Source organism: Rhineura floridana, chromosome 18 (assembly GCF_030035675.1).
Source record: "Rhineura floridana isolate rRhiFlo1 chromosome 18, rRhiFlo1.hap2, whole genome shotgun sequence".
Taxonomy (NCBI): Eukaryota; Metazoa; Chordata; class Lepidosauria; order Squamata; family Rhineuridae; genus Rhineura; species Rhineura floridana.
The window spans coordinates 23,072,527-23,090,664 of NC_084497.1; the positions used below are offsets into that span (position 1 = coordinate 23,072,527).

Sequence of the window (18,138 nt, forward strand, 5' to 3'; positions counted from 1 at the left end):
TTTACATTCCCCAAATTGCTCCAGAGCAATGCTGTGCCAGCAATGCTCTCTAGGAGACTGGCTGCTGACCCCAGGCCTGAGAAGGGGATTATTTCTAGGATGTATTAAAATTTGTACAGCACCATCAGTGTGCTTGGTACCTTGCTGCAGCCTTTGCCAACCTGGTGCCCTTCAGATAATTTGGCATATATAACCTCCCCATCAGTTGTGCTGGTGAGGGCTGATGGGAGTTGTAGTCTCCAAACCGTTTCACAGTGTATAAGAGGACAGGTCTTTGCCCCTGAAGGGAGACCACAGATATGTTGACAATGCAGAAAAAAGCAAGTTCCTAGACCTCATGGTTACAGGCAGATGTTTGGAAACGGAGGGGATGCTTGAATAAAATTTCCAAAGGGGAGTATGGAGTGTGACTGTTTTGTGTAACTTCCTGCTCTCTTTACCCCACTCCCCACCCCGCTGACTGCTATATCCGGAATAAATGATGTAAAATAATTTATCCTGCAGTTTGTACTGCTCACAGTAAAACAGCTGGCTGTGAACTGTACATGCTCCTGTGTATGCGTTGACATGTATGCCATGCACTAGAGGCACCCGCTCCTTTTTTCTTGAGTTAAACTTTGAAAGATTGGACGGGGCGGGGGATGAGTTGAACCCCAAAGAGTGACTGTTTTAGTAACTTCCGCTAATATCATTGTAAGATCTTCCACCCTTTACTAGGCGCTCTTGCCATCTGAGTTGAGATGGGTGGTTACCAGAGCCTCTTTGGTGTGGGTGCCCTGGTTTAGATGAAACTTCCTAACTGTAGCAGTTGTATGGCTTGGGAAGGGCCATAGCTCAGTGATAGAGTATCTGCCTTGCATGCAGAAGATCCTGGTTCAGTCCCCAATGGCATCTCCAGGTAGGGCTGGGAGAGACTCCCTCCCTGAAGCCCTGGAGAAGACGCTGCCGGTCAGTGTAGACAGTACCGAGCTAGCTGGACCAATGGCCTGACTCTGTAGAAGGTAGCTTCCTATGCTTCTATGGGAGGTGGTGGAATCTCTTGGAGCTAGAGGCACATAAGCCAAGGCTGGATGGAAATGTCTGGCTGAGGGGGAAGATGAAATCATAGGTTGGATAAATAAGAATCAAAGAAGAGCCTCGCTGGACCAGACCAAAGCTCTGTCTAGTCCATCATACTATGTCTCCAGGGACCAACCAGGTGCCTCTAGGAAGCTGACAAGCAGAGCATGAAGGGGACAGCCCTCCCCGCCTGACCCAGAATCCCCTTTTGAAGATCACAGCACGCTCCATTCTTGTTGCTGCCGGAGTGCACACACAAGCTTTCCAAGTACATGTGAGATAAGGCAGGGGGAAAAACCTTGAGTATTCCAACAGTAGGCAGACAGTGTTTCTGGCAAGCCCGCAAGTAGGGCATGGCAACGAGTATTCCCCTCATCGTTTTCCCACCCACTAGCAGCTTGTATTCAGAGATAGACTGTCATTGAGTCTGGAGGCTCCATTTAGCTGGGGAAAACCCCCCATTATCATTGGAAATCCTGAAGTGCATGTGTGGGGATGTTTTTCTGGGGTTTTTGGTTGATATTGAAATTGTATATATATTAAAAACTGTTGATAAGCTTTTCCTCCATGGATTTCTTATCATCCTTTAAGAAAGCCATCCCAGGCTGGTGACGGTTGTCCCAACTGACAAGCAGCAGCCCTGAATTAGAATTTCACTTGCAAAGCAAAAGTTTCCTTCTCCTGTTATTAGACTTGGGGGTTATTTTTAATTCTCTCCTGCCCCCTTTCCCTTCACTCTCTTTTGGATCTGACTCACAACTTTAGATCTCATCTCCTGGAGGAACCCTTCTGTATTTATTTCCTTTCTTCAAAGGTTGGGATCTCCTCTTTTACCTCTCTTTCCGCCCAACCCCCCTCCTTCTCCAGTACGGCTTGTAACTTAATCTATGTCTCTGTGCTTTTTATGATATGCCACGAGCCCCCGCCCTCTGCAAGGATCCTGCCTGGCAGTTCCTCTCGCTCCAAAAATCAGGTGTTGAGCCGATCCAGTCTGAGTCTCCTGCGGATGGAGGGCGCGTCTGTGTGTGTGCGCGCAGAGAGGCAAAGCTCGGAGTGGCTGAGAAAGAGACACATAATGAGTTTTGACACTGTCTTCTCCGCCCCTTTCAACATCTTGAGTTCACAAATGAGACGCGGGGCTTGGGTTGAAGAGGCAAGGGAGGAGATAATTTCCCTTTCACTCTCTTCCATGGAGGCAGGGGAGAACTGAATGGAGTGTTCCTTCTCTGCTTCTCATCTCCCTGGATATGCTGACAGGTGTCCAGAGGGCCAGAGGTACGTTTTGGAAAGCAAACTGATGACCGAGGAGTCCCGGCTCCTATTTGCATGAGAACAGCTCCCTGGAGAAAACCTAGCCAGAAAAAGACCACCACCCTCCTCGCAATCGTCTCTCCTTTGTTTTTGCCGCTTCTCCACCTCTTGCACCGCGTTCAGAAGGAGAAGAACCCAGGGAGTCTCAAACATCCTTTCACATCCTTTCCTTTCATTTTGTCTCCTTTTGTTTTTCATCCACTCTTTATCCATCCCCTGCCATCACTGGCGACAGCTGAACACTTACGTTGTTGGTTTTGTTTTGAGGGAGAGCCATGCCAGGCAGGGATGGAGCTTCTACCTGATATCTGGAGAGAGACAGTTCATGCTGAGTAAGGAGCACAAGCCCACAATGGTAATGACAGCAGACAGTCCTCTCATTTCATTGCTCCTGTCTCTCACCATCCTGAGCCATTGGCAGGGGGGTTTGAAAAACTTGGGCGTGTGTTGTACGCCCGGCTGCTTCCGATTCCATTCCCTGCCGTGAGCAAACCCTCCCTGTGTTGTCAGAACTATGGAACTGGCACTCTGTACACTTTCACCTTTGTCAGCCTCTCGTGCATTTTACATTTTTAAAAAAACTCTTTAGCTGATCTTTATTTTTATATTTGACGTTCGAGTGTGAGGCACCGGCAGCTCTCTTGGAAGGACTGGCATACGCGGGGAGAAAGTGGCGGCGGTGCGTGTACCTCATCCCCATCTGATCTAGCATTGGTGGAAGGAGCTTGTGATCTGTCTCTCATAGCCTCTCTCTGGTGGTGGAGGGGGAAGAAGGAGAGGCACAGAGAAGCCAAAGAGCCCATCGCCAGCTGCTGTCGAGGAAACCACAGTGGAGCCCTCTATGGACTTTGGAATCCCTTTGAAAGAGGAAGCAGAGAAAGGGGATTCTAGCCCTGTTGCCTGGCTCCCAGACGATAAGAGAATTCATCAGCTGCCTCTCTGGATTAAGTGTGGGGGGTGACATACGAGGGTCTGTATTTTTTTCTTTCTTCTTCTGTCTCTTTCTCACACATGCACACTCATCGTCAGAAGTGCACATGGGCTGAGGGAACTCATTCTAGTCCTGAAGACCTCCCAGCAACCGGGTCGACGGTTTACTAATGAGAGCCACGCCTTTCAAGAACTCCCAAAGACTCAAGTAGTGCTCGCAGTTCTTGGGGGATCTGTTTCTCCCCACCCCCATTCCTCTCCCTTCCTTTTTCTCCATCATACCATACTCTTCCTCATCTGATGGGAGGCAAGTCTTGAAATCCAGGATTATAGCCCCTTTCATTCCAGTAAAAGCGGTCTGCTAAAGGAGTTGCCGTTGGTTGGAGTTACCCTTCACATAGTTTTTCCATCTTGTCTCTATCCTAATCTGGTGTTGGATTTGGGTAGCATTCTAGAGTTGGAGGGCGGGGGCTTTTGGAGTCTACCTTGTTAGTGTCCACTTGGTTCCTGGTAAAAATGGCTTGTCAGTGATGGAACCCTGACATGACACTGATCCCATAGGTTTGGAGTTTTCTTTGCCTAGATTTGGATTACAATCTCAAAATGGCCTACACGGTGTCTGATTCTTCCTCCTGAAAACTGAATCCTTGTGCAAGACAGCCAGAGGATGGCAGTCCCGGAGAACACTTAGCTAGCCGCCGTTTTGGAAGTGGGCAAGTGGGCAAAAGCTTCCTTGTGCCCAGCGCAACTGCTACCCTGGATCTCCCGGTGGGGGGCTGGGCCCCAGTTAGCGGCATGACCGCTTGCCAGTATCCTATGGGGCCCGGCTCCTTGGAGCGGGAGCGGATGTACCATCACAAAGTCTCCTTGGTGGTCCGATACTTCATGATCCCCTGCAACATATGCCTGATCCTCTTGGCTGTGTCCACGCTGGGATTTGCTGTGCTGCTTTTCCTCAACAACTGTAGGTGTCTCCCTTGGCACGTGGCAGGGGGTGGTGGGAAGCGGGGAGTGGAAAGCGTTGATGGGAGAGGGGGAGGAACTTAAAGGCAAAGTGGGCGTGGCTTGGAGTTCTTTTTTAAAAAAGTAAATCTTTAACCATTGTTCCCACTTACGGAAACCAGGTTGAATGAAGAAGGCTTGTTTCTGGATTCAGTAAAAATTACTGCACAGGCAGATACTAAAAAGCTGCATTCCACATTTTCCCTGGAATCTTGCCTGCTTCTTCTAGTCCATGAGTTCTCTTTGGCCCTGATGCACCACCTGAAATTGACGGAGGATAGGGCTTTCCGTGGCTATTAGCTGACGTAGTTAAACAGAACCTCCGTATAGAGGGATAGTATTCTGGGGAGGGATCTCGCAGCTCAATGACAGAGCAGCCGCTTTGCATGCAGAAGGTCCCAGGGTCGATCCCCAGCACCTCCAGGTAGGGCTGGGAATGTCCCATGCCTGAAACCCTGGAAAGCATCAGCTAATCAATGTGATACCAAGTGAAGTGGACCAATGGAGTCACTATACTGCAACTTCCTGTTTTCTTTCCTATGAGGGGCTGTAGCTCAGTGGCAAAGCAGCTGCTTTGCGTGTAGAAGGTCCCAGGTTCGATCCCCGGCATTGCCAGTTAAAAGGGTCCATTACAGGTGATGGCAAGGATCCCTCCGTACCAGAAACAAGACTAAAAAAAAGGGCGGTGCTTTCATGCTCTGCTTGCGGGCTTTCCAAAAGCGTCAGACTTGGCAGTGTTGGATAGAGGGTGATGGGTTTTTTGGTCTGATCTGGCATGGCATTCCTCTTACCTCCATATCCCCCAGACAGTTGGAATTGCTGCTCAAATGCTTCCCTGGAGATTTCACTCGGCTTTGCCTATACACTTCTCAAGCCTCCGTTTATGGCCGTTTAGAGCTTGAATGTGCTTATTTAGCTGTTGTTTTATTTAAATGAAAGCTAACATTCTGTGGATGCTCAATCTAATGTCCTAATTAATGCTGCATTCTGGGCCTTATCGCGTGAAACTCACAGCCTTGGTTAGGGAGGTGGAAAGACGTGATGGCTAGATGGAACCTCCAGGTTCAGAGGCAGTATAGCTCAGAAGACAAGTTGCTCAGGAGCAAAAGCAGGAAAGGCCTATTGTCCTGCTGGTGAGCGTCTGGCTGGCCGTTCTGGAAAACAGGATGCTGGACCAGATGGGCCTTTGGTCTGATCCAGCAGCCAGGCTCTTGCGTTTCCATTTTATGTTTTATATTGCAAAGAAAGGATGAGCGTTTGAATTTCCCTTAGATTGGGGGTAGGAGTGTGGAAGCATTTCTGAGCTTCGTACCACCCTTTGTCAACAGAAGGTTCTGTCTGATGAAAAATCCTGTGTAGCTCAAAACATTGCAGTGTTTTCCCCCCAACCTATTTTTTTATCCAGCATGAAACCTCATTTTTCACTGCTTTGTTAACTTGTACAAATGTGACATACACCCCTTGCACCCCTTCATTAAGTTAGGCCCCCTTATGTGACAGTCTGTTTTGCTTCACTTTCTCCACAACAGGCATTTGAAAATGTGTATGTGATTGTGGCAGAATCTCTTTGGGGGGGGGCAATTTGGAGCAGGGATGCCTGTGTTGCGGAAAGCCCCTCCCCATCTTTTCTGTTGCTCCAACGTCTGGAGTTGGAGCTCTAATACATGCATTTCTGTGTAACACAGGCGTGAGGTAACTCAGGCCTGGGTGCCAATGTGGCCCTCGAAGCATCTCTCTGGCCCTCAGAACTCTTCCTGGAACACACACACACACACACACCAGCCATGTTTTGAGTGTTTTGCCTGGCTGCAAGGTGTCCTTGAACTCTTGCTTGCCTGGACTGAAAACAGGACAGAGAAGAATCTGTGCTGAAACTAGCTTACTGTTTCAGAAGTAAATTTTGCATTGTTCTGCCCGCTTTTGCCTCTCGCTGCACCCACTACTGGCATGTGGCCCCTGGAAGGTTGCTGGGAAAGGAATGCCCGACCTCTGGTGTAAAGGCCCCACCCCCAAATGGAAATAATATTTGGCACACTCTCATTTTTACAAAGACCTGCGAGTAGTTCCTAATGACATTGTTTGGGCTTCAGGTTCACCGGAGGCCACGCCTCCTATTCTGAAAACCCTAATCAAGGGATAGCCAACGTGGTACCCTCCAGACGTTAAGATGCTTTTAGTGCTTGGTTTGCTGCCCTGGGCTCCCTTTGGGAGGAAGGACAGGATATTCATTTAATAAATAATCATAAATAATTTCCATCATGCTTGGCTGGTCCAACATTGTCTGAAGGGCACTACCCTAATCCAATATACATAAGAAAGGGAATAGCACTCTGCATGAGCTCAGGGGCACCTTTGTCTTAATTTTGGGATCACGTGCTCCGGAGCTAAGCTCCCACCATAGAAAATGAGGTCCCGCACTCGCCCCTTGGCTTGAACTTTAGGCTGCCTGGGGTGGCGATGGGGAGACATTTGTGCATCTTTTGCAAGGAGCTCCAAGGCTTGTCTCTGTTTTCTGTGAATCCCTGAAGTGCCACTTGTACTGGATATAGAAAGAGACCCGGGTGTGGTTGTGGCAGTTATGTATGTGGGTGGCATTTCTGTCGAGGCATTCTCATTCTTAACATTTATATCCAGTGTTGTATGTCAGGATGATGTCTCTCTGTGTGCGTGTGTTGTGTGAGTGTGGTGGGGCTTGATAGAAGATATAGACATAGTAAAACAGATGTGCAAACTTGATGGCTGTGGCTGGTTTTGACAATGGCTGTTGTTAGAGCGGGACAACATAACGTTCCACGGCAAAAGTGGTTCTCATTTTACATTTCAGGAGAGTGTTTGCTTTTTATAGGTTTGCTCATTATAGGTAGAGCAATGTATTCTTCTGTGATTAATTTCTTTTTTTAAAATGCAGGTCACCCAGATTCTCTCTCTTTCTTTCATACACACGCAGACACTAGACATTATTTATTACGCAAATGAAGCCTTTTTGTTTGCTTAATTGATTAATGCATATTTCATTCTACCAGTTGTGGGAAGGGGAAAGAAACATCCCCCCCTCAACCACTGGAATTAGGTACTCCCTCTGGCCCTGTCTAACTTATATCACAGCCAAGAGGACTAGAGTCTTGGTTTGATACCTGCAAAGCAAGGCCCAAACTTACAAACTTAGCAATGGTAGACATGGGATATCTTAGCTTCTGTGTTTCTCATGTAAGTAATATGCTGTTGTTTCCAAATGTTAACTAGCTGTATTTCAGACCCGTGTTGGATAAATTCAGTAAGGGAGAGAGATCCCTTGAGTGTGTGGCTCCCTACTCAGAGTTCTGCATCATCAGCTATCCAGATTATAACAATGAGCAAAATTCAGCAGGAAAACTTGTTTAGACTGTACCACATTAGTGTATTGGTGAGGGATCCAATGTTTGAACACCTTCCTGTTTTCAAAAAAATCCCTGCATGTAGAAATCCCAGCTTTCTCCTTGATGTGATAGCTTTCTACACACAGGGAGTGTCGTATTTAAGCATGCACCCTTCCACTTTTGCTGCCCAGAGAGGATCTCACCCCTTGATTCTGCTGGATGTATAAAAGCAATCCTTAAAGTTGCAACTCTTTCAGTCAGTGTGGTGGTAGTGGTGGTAGGGTTGGTTAGGAGCCTTATTAGTACTGTTTATGCCTCTCCTGTCTTGTATGACGCCCCCTCTGGATAACAAGGCAGCAGCTTTCCAAACACAGATCACCAATCAACTCAAATAGGTTTGATGGATCAGTGGCTGGGGAGGCCGTGGTGCGGGTAGGTAATAAATAGTTTGATTTGCATCACAGCTGGGGTCAGGAAGGGGCCTTGACGGACTGACTCACCCAAGGCAGCTGCTGTCATATTCCTCCCCCAGCACCAGAACAGAAGTATATTTATTGTTGTGTGTGTGTGTTTTTCCTGTAGACACAACCGTCTCCTCAAGCATCAGTGTGCATTTTTTATTCTGAATTCACGCCGGAGACCTGTGTGGTTCCTAGTGCCCTTCCAAAAAGGCTTGCTTTTAGAGTTGTGTTAGGACTAAGAATGGACTTGCTATCAAGGGAGCCTGCCGCTGTGACTCTGCATGAGTCACTGTCCTTGAAGTGCCTCCTTATTGGAAGGAGTCAAGCCTAGAGTGATGAATTGTTCAGAGACATGACAGGTGGCCTCTTTCAAAGGTGAATCATATTCTGCCATATTGCTCAACATCAGGGGGTAGCCACCGTGTTGCCCTCTGGATGTTGCTGGACTGCTGCTCTCATTATCCCTGACCATTGGCCGTGTTGGCTGGGGCTGATGAGAGCTGCAGTTCAACAACAGCCGGAGGGTACCAGGTAGGCTACCATTGCTCTGCATCATGAGTGAATCTTCCAGTTACATTGTCTGCAATGATATGGCAGAATTGCCCTCCCCCCCAAAAAAAACCCACTCAGGATTTGATTGGAAGGAAGCAGGACCTGAACAGGTAATCACACGGGGAGGCAGCAAGCAACCTCATTTGTGGTGGGTGTTTAGGGCACACTGTTTCGTATCTACAGTTGGCAGTGGCTTGGATGGAAAGGTCAGATCCAGCTTAGGAGAGACTATTATGGCTGCAATCACGTCACGCTCACTTGGAAAGTCAGCCACTTTACAATCATTGGGACTTACGGAGAGGGATCTGGAGTTCACCTTTATGCTCACGAGTGCTGGCTTGTCCACAGGGATGACCTGGTCTTACATTTTTTTTAGCTAGCTGCAAGTGAGGAAGAATAGCTGACAGTTTTGTGGCTGGATGTGTTTTTGTGAATTTCTTCCCTAATGTTTTCCTTTTATGTTGTCTTTTCTTTTGCAGACAAACCGGGGAACTATTTTCCACAGCCTCTGCCGACGCCGCAGGATGGTGAGTTGCCCGGGGCAGGGGGGGGATCCATATCTTATTCCCAACCCTTGGTTTTCGGTTTGGTTCTTGAAAGCTAATTTGACGGCTGATACCTCCGGCAGAAAACGCCTCCTTGACCTAGTGCTCTATTTCACTGCCATGTGCTCATGACTCCTCCTCCCCACACAGAAGTGGCAAGCGCACAGCACACCCATGCTCTGCCTGATGCTGCCTTTGCTATCCAGAAGGGAGAAAAATATTTCCCATTAGTGGTAAGCTAGGAAGGATACCGATAGTTATTGTGATGCGTCTGTTGATAATGTTGATGATTTGTTAATAGCAAGCTGGCATCAACAGAGTGTTGAGCTAGGACAGGACCATGGAACCTTTGGCCCTCCAGATGTTGCTGGACTACAACTCCCATCATCCGTCATCATTGTCTATGCCGGCTGGGCCTCATGGGAGTTGGAGTCCAATAGCATCTGGAGGCCCAAAGGTTCCCAAGGCCTGGGCTAGGAGCTGGGTTCAAATTGCACTCATGGGGTGATTCTGGGTGGTTTCTTCTCTCTTGGCCAGACCTACTTCACAGGGTTGACGTGAGAATTCAAAAAAGGAGGGAGGGAATTGTCTGCACGCCCCTAAACTGCACGAAGGATAAGCTTTAAAACAAATGTAAGAATCAAAACATTTATTTAAACTTTGTATGCCACAGGCTCAGGTTGTGTTTAAAATACTCCCTGTTTAAAAATACCTCCTGTATTTTTTTAAAAAAAGTCCCCTTTCCCGGAATCTCCTCCTCTTCACGCATGTGATCTCTTTCAGTTCCTTGGGATCTGTTTTTAAATTATTATTATCCTTGATATACTATTCAAACCAGGCTTGGCCAACCTGATGCCCTGCAGAGGTTTTGGATGACAACTCCCATCAGCCCTGATGGGTGTTAGCATCCAAAACCTCTGGAGGGTGCTGGGTTGCCCAAGGCTGGCTTCAGCCAATTAAGAGGCTGCAAATCCCAGCTGAATTCCCTGTAAAAAATAATACATAAAAAAATATTTTTGCTCTTTGCCTTGAGCATGAACCTCCCACTTTTCTTTGCAAGGCCAATGTTCTGTACTCTTACATATCTGGTGGACTTTTCAGTGAAATTCCAATCTCATAAACAACCCTGTGAGGACAGAGATGAGGGCCACTTCACAAGTTTTTCAGAAAAAGACTCCGCTGTCTTATTTGAAGAGGACTTAGGTGCATTCAACCCCGGCGACTCCCCAGATGCATGGATGTGTCGTGAGTTAGACAGATAGGCCCACTTCAGGCGCGACGGCCTACGCCCCAGGTCCCTGCTATACAAACACTCATGCTCTGGAATGTATGAAGCCGATGCCGCAGCTCGCGCAGGACTGATTTTTGCAGCTTGATGTTTTAGGGACTGTCTGTGATTGATCCTACAAAACAAAAGAACCAAGGATGCACTTAGAATAGCGACAAGCCGACATGGGGCAGGACTGGCAGCACTGTGAGGGGGTGGTGCTTGCCGCCCAGATCTGTGCCCCTCTGTGCTGGGTTTTCTCCCCTTCATTGTGTAAGATGCTACCCTTTTCCCCTTTTTGTACACCGCTGCTCACCGCACCTTGCTGTTGACCACATGGTGACTGAGCATAATTTCCCCCTACCCAGCTGGCAAGTAGCTAGGTGGGGGTGGGCGGAGTCAGAATGGAGTCTCAGTGGGAGTGTGGGCGGAGTCAGAATGAAGTCTTGGGTGCATGGGCGGAGTCAGAACGGAGTCTTGGTGTGCTCATGGTAGAGTCACAATGGAGTATTGGTGCGGCCATGGGTGGAGCCATAATGGATGCTCAGTGGGCTCATGGGTGAAGTCAGAATGGAGTTGTGGTGGGAGTGTGGGCGGAGTCAGAATGGAGTCTTGGTGGGAGTGTGGGCGGAGTCAGAATGGAGTCTTGGTGGGAGTGTGGGCGGAGTCAGAATGGAGTCTTGGTGTGGCCATGGGTGGAGCCATAATGGATTCTCAGTGGGAGCATGGGCAGAGTCAGAATCAAAACGGAATCTTGGTGGGCTTGTGGGCGGAGTCAGTGTGAGGTCTTAAGTGCATAGGCAGAGTAAGAATGGAGTGTTGGGATCATGGGTGGATTCATAATGGAGGCTTGGCAGGAAAATGGGTGGAGTCAGGATGGCAGAAGGGTGTGCACAGTTCCCTGGCTTTTCCATTCAGCTGCTTTTATTATTCCTTGTAAAACAATGTAGCCCAGTAAGATGAATAAGTGTGTTTCAAGTGAGGAATCCCAACAGAGTTCTGCACTTAGCTTTTGAGCCACCCTATGTGTATGTGTGTATGTTAATATACATTTCATTTAAATCCACCACTACTGCCCGAGGAAACCCGTCTTGCACGCAGATATTGCACCAGCTCCTAAGAGGCAGCAGTTTGCATTCATACAGCTTTCCCCTAATATCAGGATACATATATGTGGCCGTAGCATATGATATCCCCCTGCTCTCTGAACTGGCAAGAGAGGGAGGCAGCTCACTTTGGGAGTTTTGCGAGCCCTTGTCAAAATTATATGTTGTCTCTGAGTTTTGAAACTAAGAAGTGTAGAGAGGACATGTCATAACTGACAGAGAAGGAGAAGCAGTGGTGATGGTTTTGAAAGGATAAAGTATTTCTGTTCCCTAAGGGTGGATCCAGATGATGGTGCAGAAGAGGGGTGGGTGGGATAAGCAGTACATGTGGAAGGGCTACTCCAAAGACGCCAGCGTGTTGTGGACTCAGAAACTCTCACACTTCCCTGCAGACGTAGAGAATCCTTTAAATACTGAACAATACATCTTATTTTTATTTATTTATTTATTATTTGATGTATATTCTGCCCTTCCTCCCAGCAGGAGCCCAAGGCAGCAATCTTCTGCAGAGTGCACTTGGCAAGACCTTAGACTTGAGCTATTAAGCAGTTTAACTTTAGTAAAGTGTACCTTTTATCAGTTTGCAGAGTTGGATGAGGATTTGTTAAAAATAAAGCTCCAGTTGAGGAGCAACAAGGCTTAGAAGGGTCTGAGAAACACTCAGCAATGGTCTGGCAGAAGAGCTGAGCTGTGCTTCAAAGTGCGGATTTGTTTTGCAAATGTGCCAGATTTTTATAACAAAGTGTTTTGCTTTCTTTTAGCCCGATTCACTTCTTGGACAGCTTAAATTGCTAATGAGTAATGCTGGTGAAATTGAAACTGGTGAGGGCAAAGGTCAATTGAGGAGATGGGATTTCAGGGTCTGTATGAGTGGAAGGGGATTGCCACAGTGGGTGAGTGTGAAAGTCATGCCCTCTGCATACATATGGCAATAAGTGAAACCTAGAGGCAGAATGGAACCTGGTGGGCTGTGGGCGGAGCCAGAATGGAACCTGGTGAATTGTGGGTGGAGCCAGAATGGTACCTAGCGAGTTGTGGGAAATACGGATTGTACTGGCTTCTCAGACTCCACTAATGGTTACCCAGTATAATACAGTTTTTCAGACAGGTAAAACAACTATTCACTAGCAACTTCACATGCATGCATTGATTTTTTTCTTTCTTTCTCTCTCCTCCCCCTCCCCATTCACAGTTCAAAACATATTGCCATTCAAACCAGTTTTAAAAGCAGCAGCCAATTAATGTTATGTTTTGTCAGAATAGGAAAGCAAAGGATGCATGATTTTTTTTAAAAAAAGTGATTATTCTATAATTGGACCCATGGTGTCTTGTTTTAAAAATAAAAATGAACGTAGGTGTAGCTTGTATCTTGATGCTGTGAAATATTAATAACCCAAGCCATCTAGATGACATATTCCATTTTTTTAAAAAAAAATGCATCATGCCCTTATGTACCAGGCATATTCTCTTTCTGAAAAGGAATCTGTGACATCTTGTGTTGCACGTCTCTGGGCTTGCTGCACAGCTGCTTGCTTTCTTGGAAGAAAAAAAGAGAATTGCTCTTTTCCCTTTACTATTTGGGACAAGGTCCCTATTACATTGCTCAATGATCTGATCCTACACAGAAATGGTACAGCTTGGCCTGTGTGTGCAAGGAGCCTAGCGTGTATCTGTGAGTCTGACGCAGAGCAGGCAGTGGAGGAGTCATCTCACCTGCCACTGGAGATGTCACAGGCGCTGCCCTGTAAGTGCTCACTTTCTTTCGCTTTCTAAGCTTTGCCTCAGCAGTTCTACCTGCACCATTCTCAAGCAGCCACCATGAGAGCTAGAAGCTTGGTTTGTTTTTTTCTTGTTCTGCCAAAAGCCAAGACCTATGGAGAAGCCTGCACCAGATTGCTAGACACAAAATTCCGTGATGGTGGTGCATTTTGCTTAATGCAGCGTCTTCCCCAGTGTCTTACTTGCTGTATTCTCTAGTTCCCTGACATCAGAGATTTGGCCTCCAAATCGGGCTCTTTGCACTATGTGAAATTTTAGCTTTTGGCCCTCTCCAACTTGGCCCAATTGTTTGCAACAATTTGCGTCAAGTTAACATAGCGGTGTAGTGGGACACAAGTCTCTCTCTCTCTCTCTCTCTCTCTCTCTCTCTCACTCACTCACTCACCCCCCCTTACCTTCCTCTTTTTGTGTAACCAAGGGCAACAAGGCACCATATTCACTTGAAAGGCCTTAATAAGTGTTAGTAGCGCTTCTTCTTCTTTTTCAAATGTAGAGAATAGAGGAACAAAACTATCAGACCTCCTTAGCCTGAACGTTTTGGAGAAAGCAATCTGTATGCAGATGAAAGGCAATAATGGATGGTCATGGCTACAAGTGTGCATGCCCCACGAGAAGAAATAAATAGATGTCCTGGAGAAGATGTTGATAAGGCCCATTTATAAGGATGCAGAAGGATTTGCTTTCTTGGATCGGGGAGTGTGGTGGAGGGTTTTAAACCAGGGGTGGAGAACCTTCGGCCCAAGGGCCGCATTCTCTTTTGGACCACATCCTGGGGGCCGCATGCCAGGGGTGGGCGGGGCCAGAGGCAAAAATGGGCAGGGCGACACATGTAAAATTTTAACTTTGTAAAGTCGTTCAGACACCCTTTCACAACACTCCTGTCTATTCTCCATTCAGGCGTGCAAAAAAAAAATACCCCACCTTTACATACACACTCCAGGAGGGTGCAAAGCAGATACGATGAGGGGCGTGGCCTAGGGAGCATTCTGAGGGCCATATTGAAGAGCCTGGAGGGCCACATTCAGCCGTCTGGCCCAAGATTCCCCATCCTTGCCTTAGAGATTTGGATTGGTGCTCCCTCCAGGCGTGTTTTTTTTTTGCTGGGGGTGGTGGTGGTACTTGGGCAGGTTGCCCAGTGTTTGCCTTCCTTTCTTGGAGAAGTCCCACTGTCACTGCCGCCCATTTGCTTTCCCTCTCGATCCAAGGAGCACAAGGCAAGGGCTTCCCCCTGCATCATGTGGCCTTGGAAGTTCCCCGACAACACTGACCCCCTGGCACTGTTCCTGAGTCGGAGGATGCCATGAAAGAACACGGGAACAGAGGAAGCTGCCTTAAGCTGGGTCAGACCATTAGTCCATCTAGCTCAATATTGTCTACACTGACTGGCAGCAGCTCTCCCAAGATTTCAGTCAGGGAACCTCTCCCAGCCCTACCTGGAGATGCCGGGGGTTGAACCTGGGACCTTCTGCGTGTAAGGCAGGTGCTCTACCACAGAGCTATGGCCCTTCCCCAAAGACTAAGCTTAGCTAGTCACAATAGTCTGCTTCAAAGCATTGTTGTGAAGCTATAGAGGAGAAACGGAGGGAACCGTGCACTCCATTCTGAGCGCCTTGGAGAAGGGCGGATGAATTGTGGACTAAATGAAGAGCACAGGCTCACCTTTTCTAGCCAGGTCTCTTTGGTCCTTCCTCCCCCCCAAGTGGACATTTGTTTTTGGTCAGCAGCAAGTAATGAAGCACAGGCTTTCAGGGATGCTGCCATTGCAAGATTCTTGCATTGAGCAAGGGGGGTTGAACTAGATGATCTCTAAGTTCCCTTTCCACCTCTGTGATTTTACAATTCTGAGAAACTCTCTGAAGTTGACAACATCAACAGCTGTTGAAGCCAAAGTCCCATGATTGGTTTGTGCTCTCTCTCTCTCCCTCCCTCCCTCTCTCTCTCTCTCTCTCTGTGTGTGTGTGTGTGTCTCCGTCTCTCTCTCTCTTCCTGGCTTCCTCCTAAATGAGGAATGAGCCAGGCTTGAAAAATATGGGTCATGCACACACACACTGTCGTGCTTCAGGAGAATTGCGTTGCTGTTTTGCATGGCGAGGAAGTCTCTTGGGGTATGGTGAATGCCTTCTCTAATCGTGCCCTCTGGCTCTGGGTGAGCCTGCAGGGCACTGCAAATCTAGAGCTATTGAGGGTTGGTGGGGGACGTGTGTGTGTGTGGGGGGAGATGCAGAGGAGGTTAGTGAAAGAGGAGGTGGAGCTACTCACAGGGGAGATGGGGTGGATGGGTGGGCGGCGAATGGTTTCTAAGGAGGGGTGCTGTGATCAGTCCATCATCCTGTTTCCTCGGGTGCACTGGCTTGCTTATCTAGAGTGCGCAGGCGTTACTGATAATGAATGAGGCCTCCATGCTCATTCCCCAGGCTGTTTCACACCTGGGTGGGCTTCTCTGCCGTCTCTACAGCCTGCTGCATACTGTTGGTTTTCCTGTCCCAATTTATTTGGCCACTGGAACCCTGTTCAGGCCCAGTCTTGGCACGGCGTGGACTGGGACATGAAAAACCGAAGATGCCTCCTTTCCCTACAACCAGGAGTCGTTCACCAGAGAGGCCGTAATGGAGATTCGGAAGCTCTTTCTCTGTCTCTGTCTCACCCCACACACCCCATAGATTTTCAAAGTTTGGCAGGTTTTGGGGAGGGATGGGGGAAAGGGAGCTTCAGAAGCTGCCTTATACTGAGTGAGACCATTGGTCCATCTAGCTCAGTATTGTCTACACTGACTGGCAGCAGCTCTCCTGGGTTTCAGGCAGGGTCTCTCCCAGCCCTACGGGGAGATGCCATTGGGGATTGATTCTGATGCCTTCTGCCCTGCCCACAAACCGGGCGTGAGGAGGCTGTGCTGACAGGCCTCTTTACAGCCTCATAAAAACAAAATCCTGACAGGGACGCAGGAGGTATAGTAGAACCACTTGATAAATTAAATATTGGAAAAACCACTCTCTCTCCCGTGACAGCCTCCATAAATACCAGGATCCTCATGTGCTTCTTGGTGGCTTTCAGGGGCATCCCAGGGCAGGGGCAGGAGATGGCGTGATTTCTACTCTCTTGCACTGAGAACCAGTTAACTGATTAAAAATAACAGCATTGTAAATTCTCCCTGCTCTGGTCTTTCCTTGCATTTGCTTTAGCGCTGTAAGCAGGGCTTAGGTCTGCAGCACTGTGCTTTGTTTTCGGTGCCTGCTTTAGGCCTGTTGCCCAATTTTAACCCCCTGGTTTTAATGGGCTAATTGATTAAATCTGCATAGCTTTGCATATGGAAAAAGAAAAGCAATCATTCTGAATCAAATTGTTGAATGTTGTTGTCGAAGCATGCACACGTGTCTTGCCCTATTGGGAGACCCGTTTCTTTCTGGGTGTAAAGCAGAGATGGGGATCCTGCGGCCCTCTAGATCTCATCGGACTCGAACTCCAACTCCCATCAGCCCCAACCAGAATGGCCAGTGGTCAGGGATGGTGGGAGTTGCAGTTCAGTGACTTCTGGAGGGCCAAAGGTTCCTAGACCCTGGTGCAAGAGATGGAGGAGTACCTTTCCTAAGGCCACATCCGCACTGTACATTTAAAGCACTACTATTCCACTTTAAATAGTCATGGCTTCCCCCAGAGAATCCTGGGAACTGTATTTTGTTAAGGGTGCTGAGAGTTGTTAGGAGGAGACCCCTGGTCCACGGACAGAGCCACAATTTCCAGAGTTCCCTGTGAAAGAGGTATTGGTTGTTAAAACCATTCTCTGAACTGTAGCTCTGTGAGGAGAATAGGGGTCTCCTTTGCAACTCTCAGAACCCTTGACAAACTACAGTTCCCAGGGTTCTTTGGGGGGGAAGCCATGACTGTTCACAGTGGTATCACCGTGCTTTAAATGTGGAGTGCAGATGGAGCCTTTGATGGGTCTTGCCACCAGCAAGTTTTTAATGTATGTGCATTAAAAATAAGGACTGTTTTTAAAATATCTACTGGCCGATGAAAAGGAGGTTCCTTTGCAATCAGTCAAAATGCTTTTTGATCAGTTAGTCCACTCAGAGTTGCAGCTGCCATTTGCATGCTTCTTAAACATTGTTGGAGTTTGTGTGCGTGCTTGAGAGAGAGAGAGAAAAAACCTTTCTAAACTCTTCATACATTTTTGCCCAATGGCAGGCGGGCACCTACTCTGTTTAGAAGCATTGGTAGCTGCTGTATAATCAAGTCAGACCACTGGTCCATCACGCTTGGGACCTACTACACTGACTCACAGCAGTCTTCAGGGACCGCAGCAGAGGTCTTTTTCATCGCCTGCTGCTGCTGTTATTTAGATTTATTAGTCTCTTGTTACCAAGGTCTCCAAGCAACTTAAATTAAAAAAAATGTAACTAAGTCCTGAACCTTTTTTAAACTGGATATGCTGGGGTTTGAAACTCTTTTACTTGCAAAGTAGGTACTCTACCACTGAGGTAGGGTCCTTCCTCCAGTCCACTAAATTATCCTAGAGAGGTCCTATTTCCCCACAAGCATGTACACGTGAGATATCATGGGACCATAACCAGCCATACAGGAAGCTCCATGTCAAGCCATTGGTTCATCTAGCTCTGTATTGCCTACACTGGCTGGCAATGGCCCTCCAGGGTTACAAGCGTTGGTCTTTCCCAGCCCTACCCGAAGAAGCTGCGGACTGAACCTGGGACCTTCTGCATGCAAGACATGCGCTTTACCACTGAGCTACAGTTCCTCTCCTCCTTTCCCATGGCC

The 18,138-nt window shown here is 47.8% G+C and overlaps 1 protein-coding gene across 3 annotated transcripts in view; it reads left to right on the forward strand.

Annotated features, from left to right (window-relative positions):
* The window catches only part of AGRN (agrin), a 263,655-nt gene that overhangs the window by 115,121 nt on the left and 130,396 nt on the right, over positions 1 to 18,138 (forward strand). For all 3 annotated transcript variants that reach the window (XM_061602122.1, XM_061602120.1, XM_061602121.1), the window contains one exon: positions 9,151 to 9,198. In XM_061602122.1, coding sequence (XP_061458106.1) covers positions 9,151 to 9,198 — 48 coding nt within the window. The remainder of the gene's footprint in view (positions 1 to 9,150; positions 9,199 to 18,138) is intronic.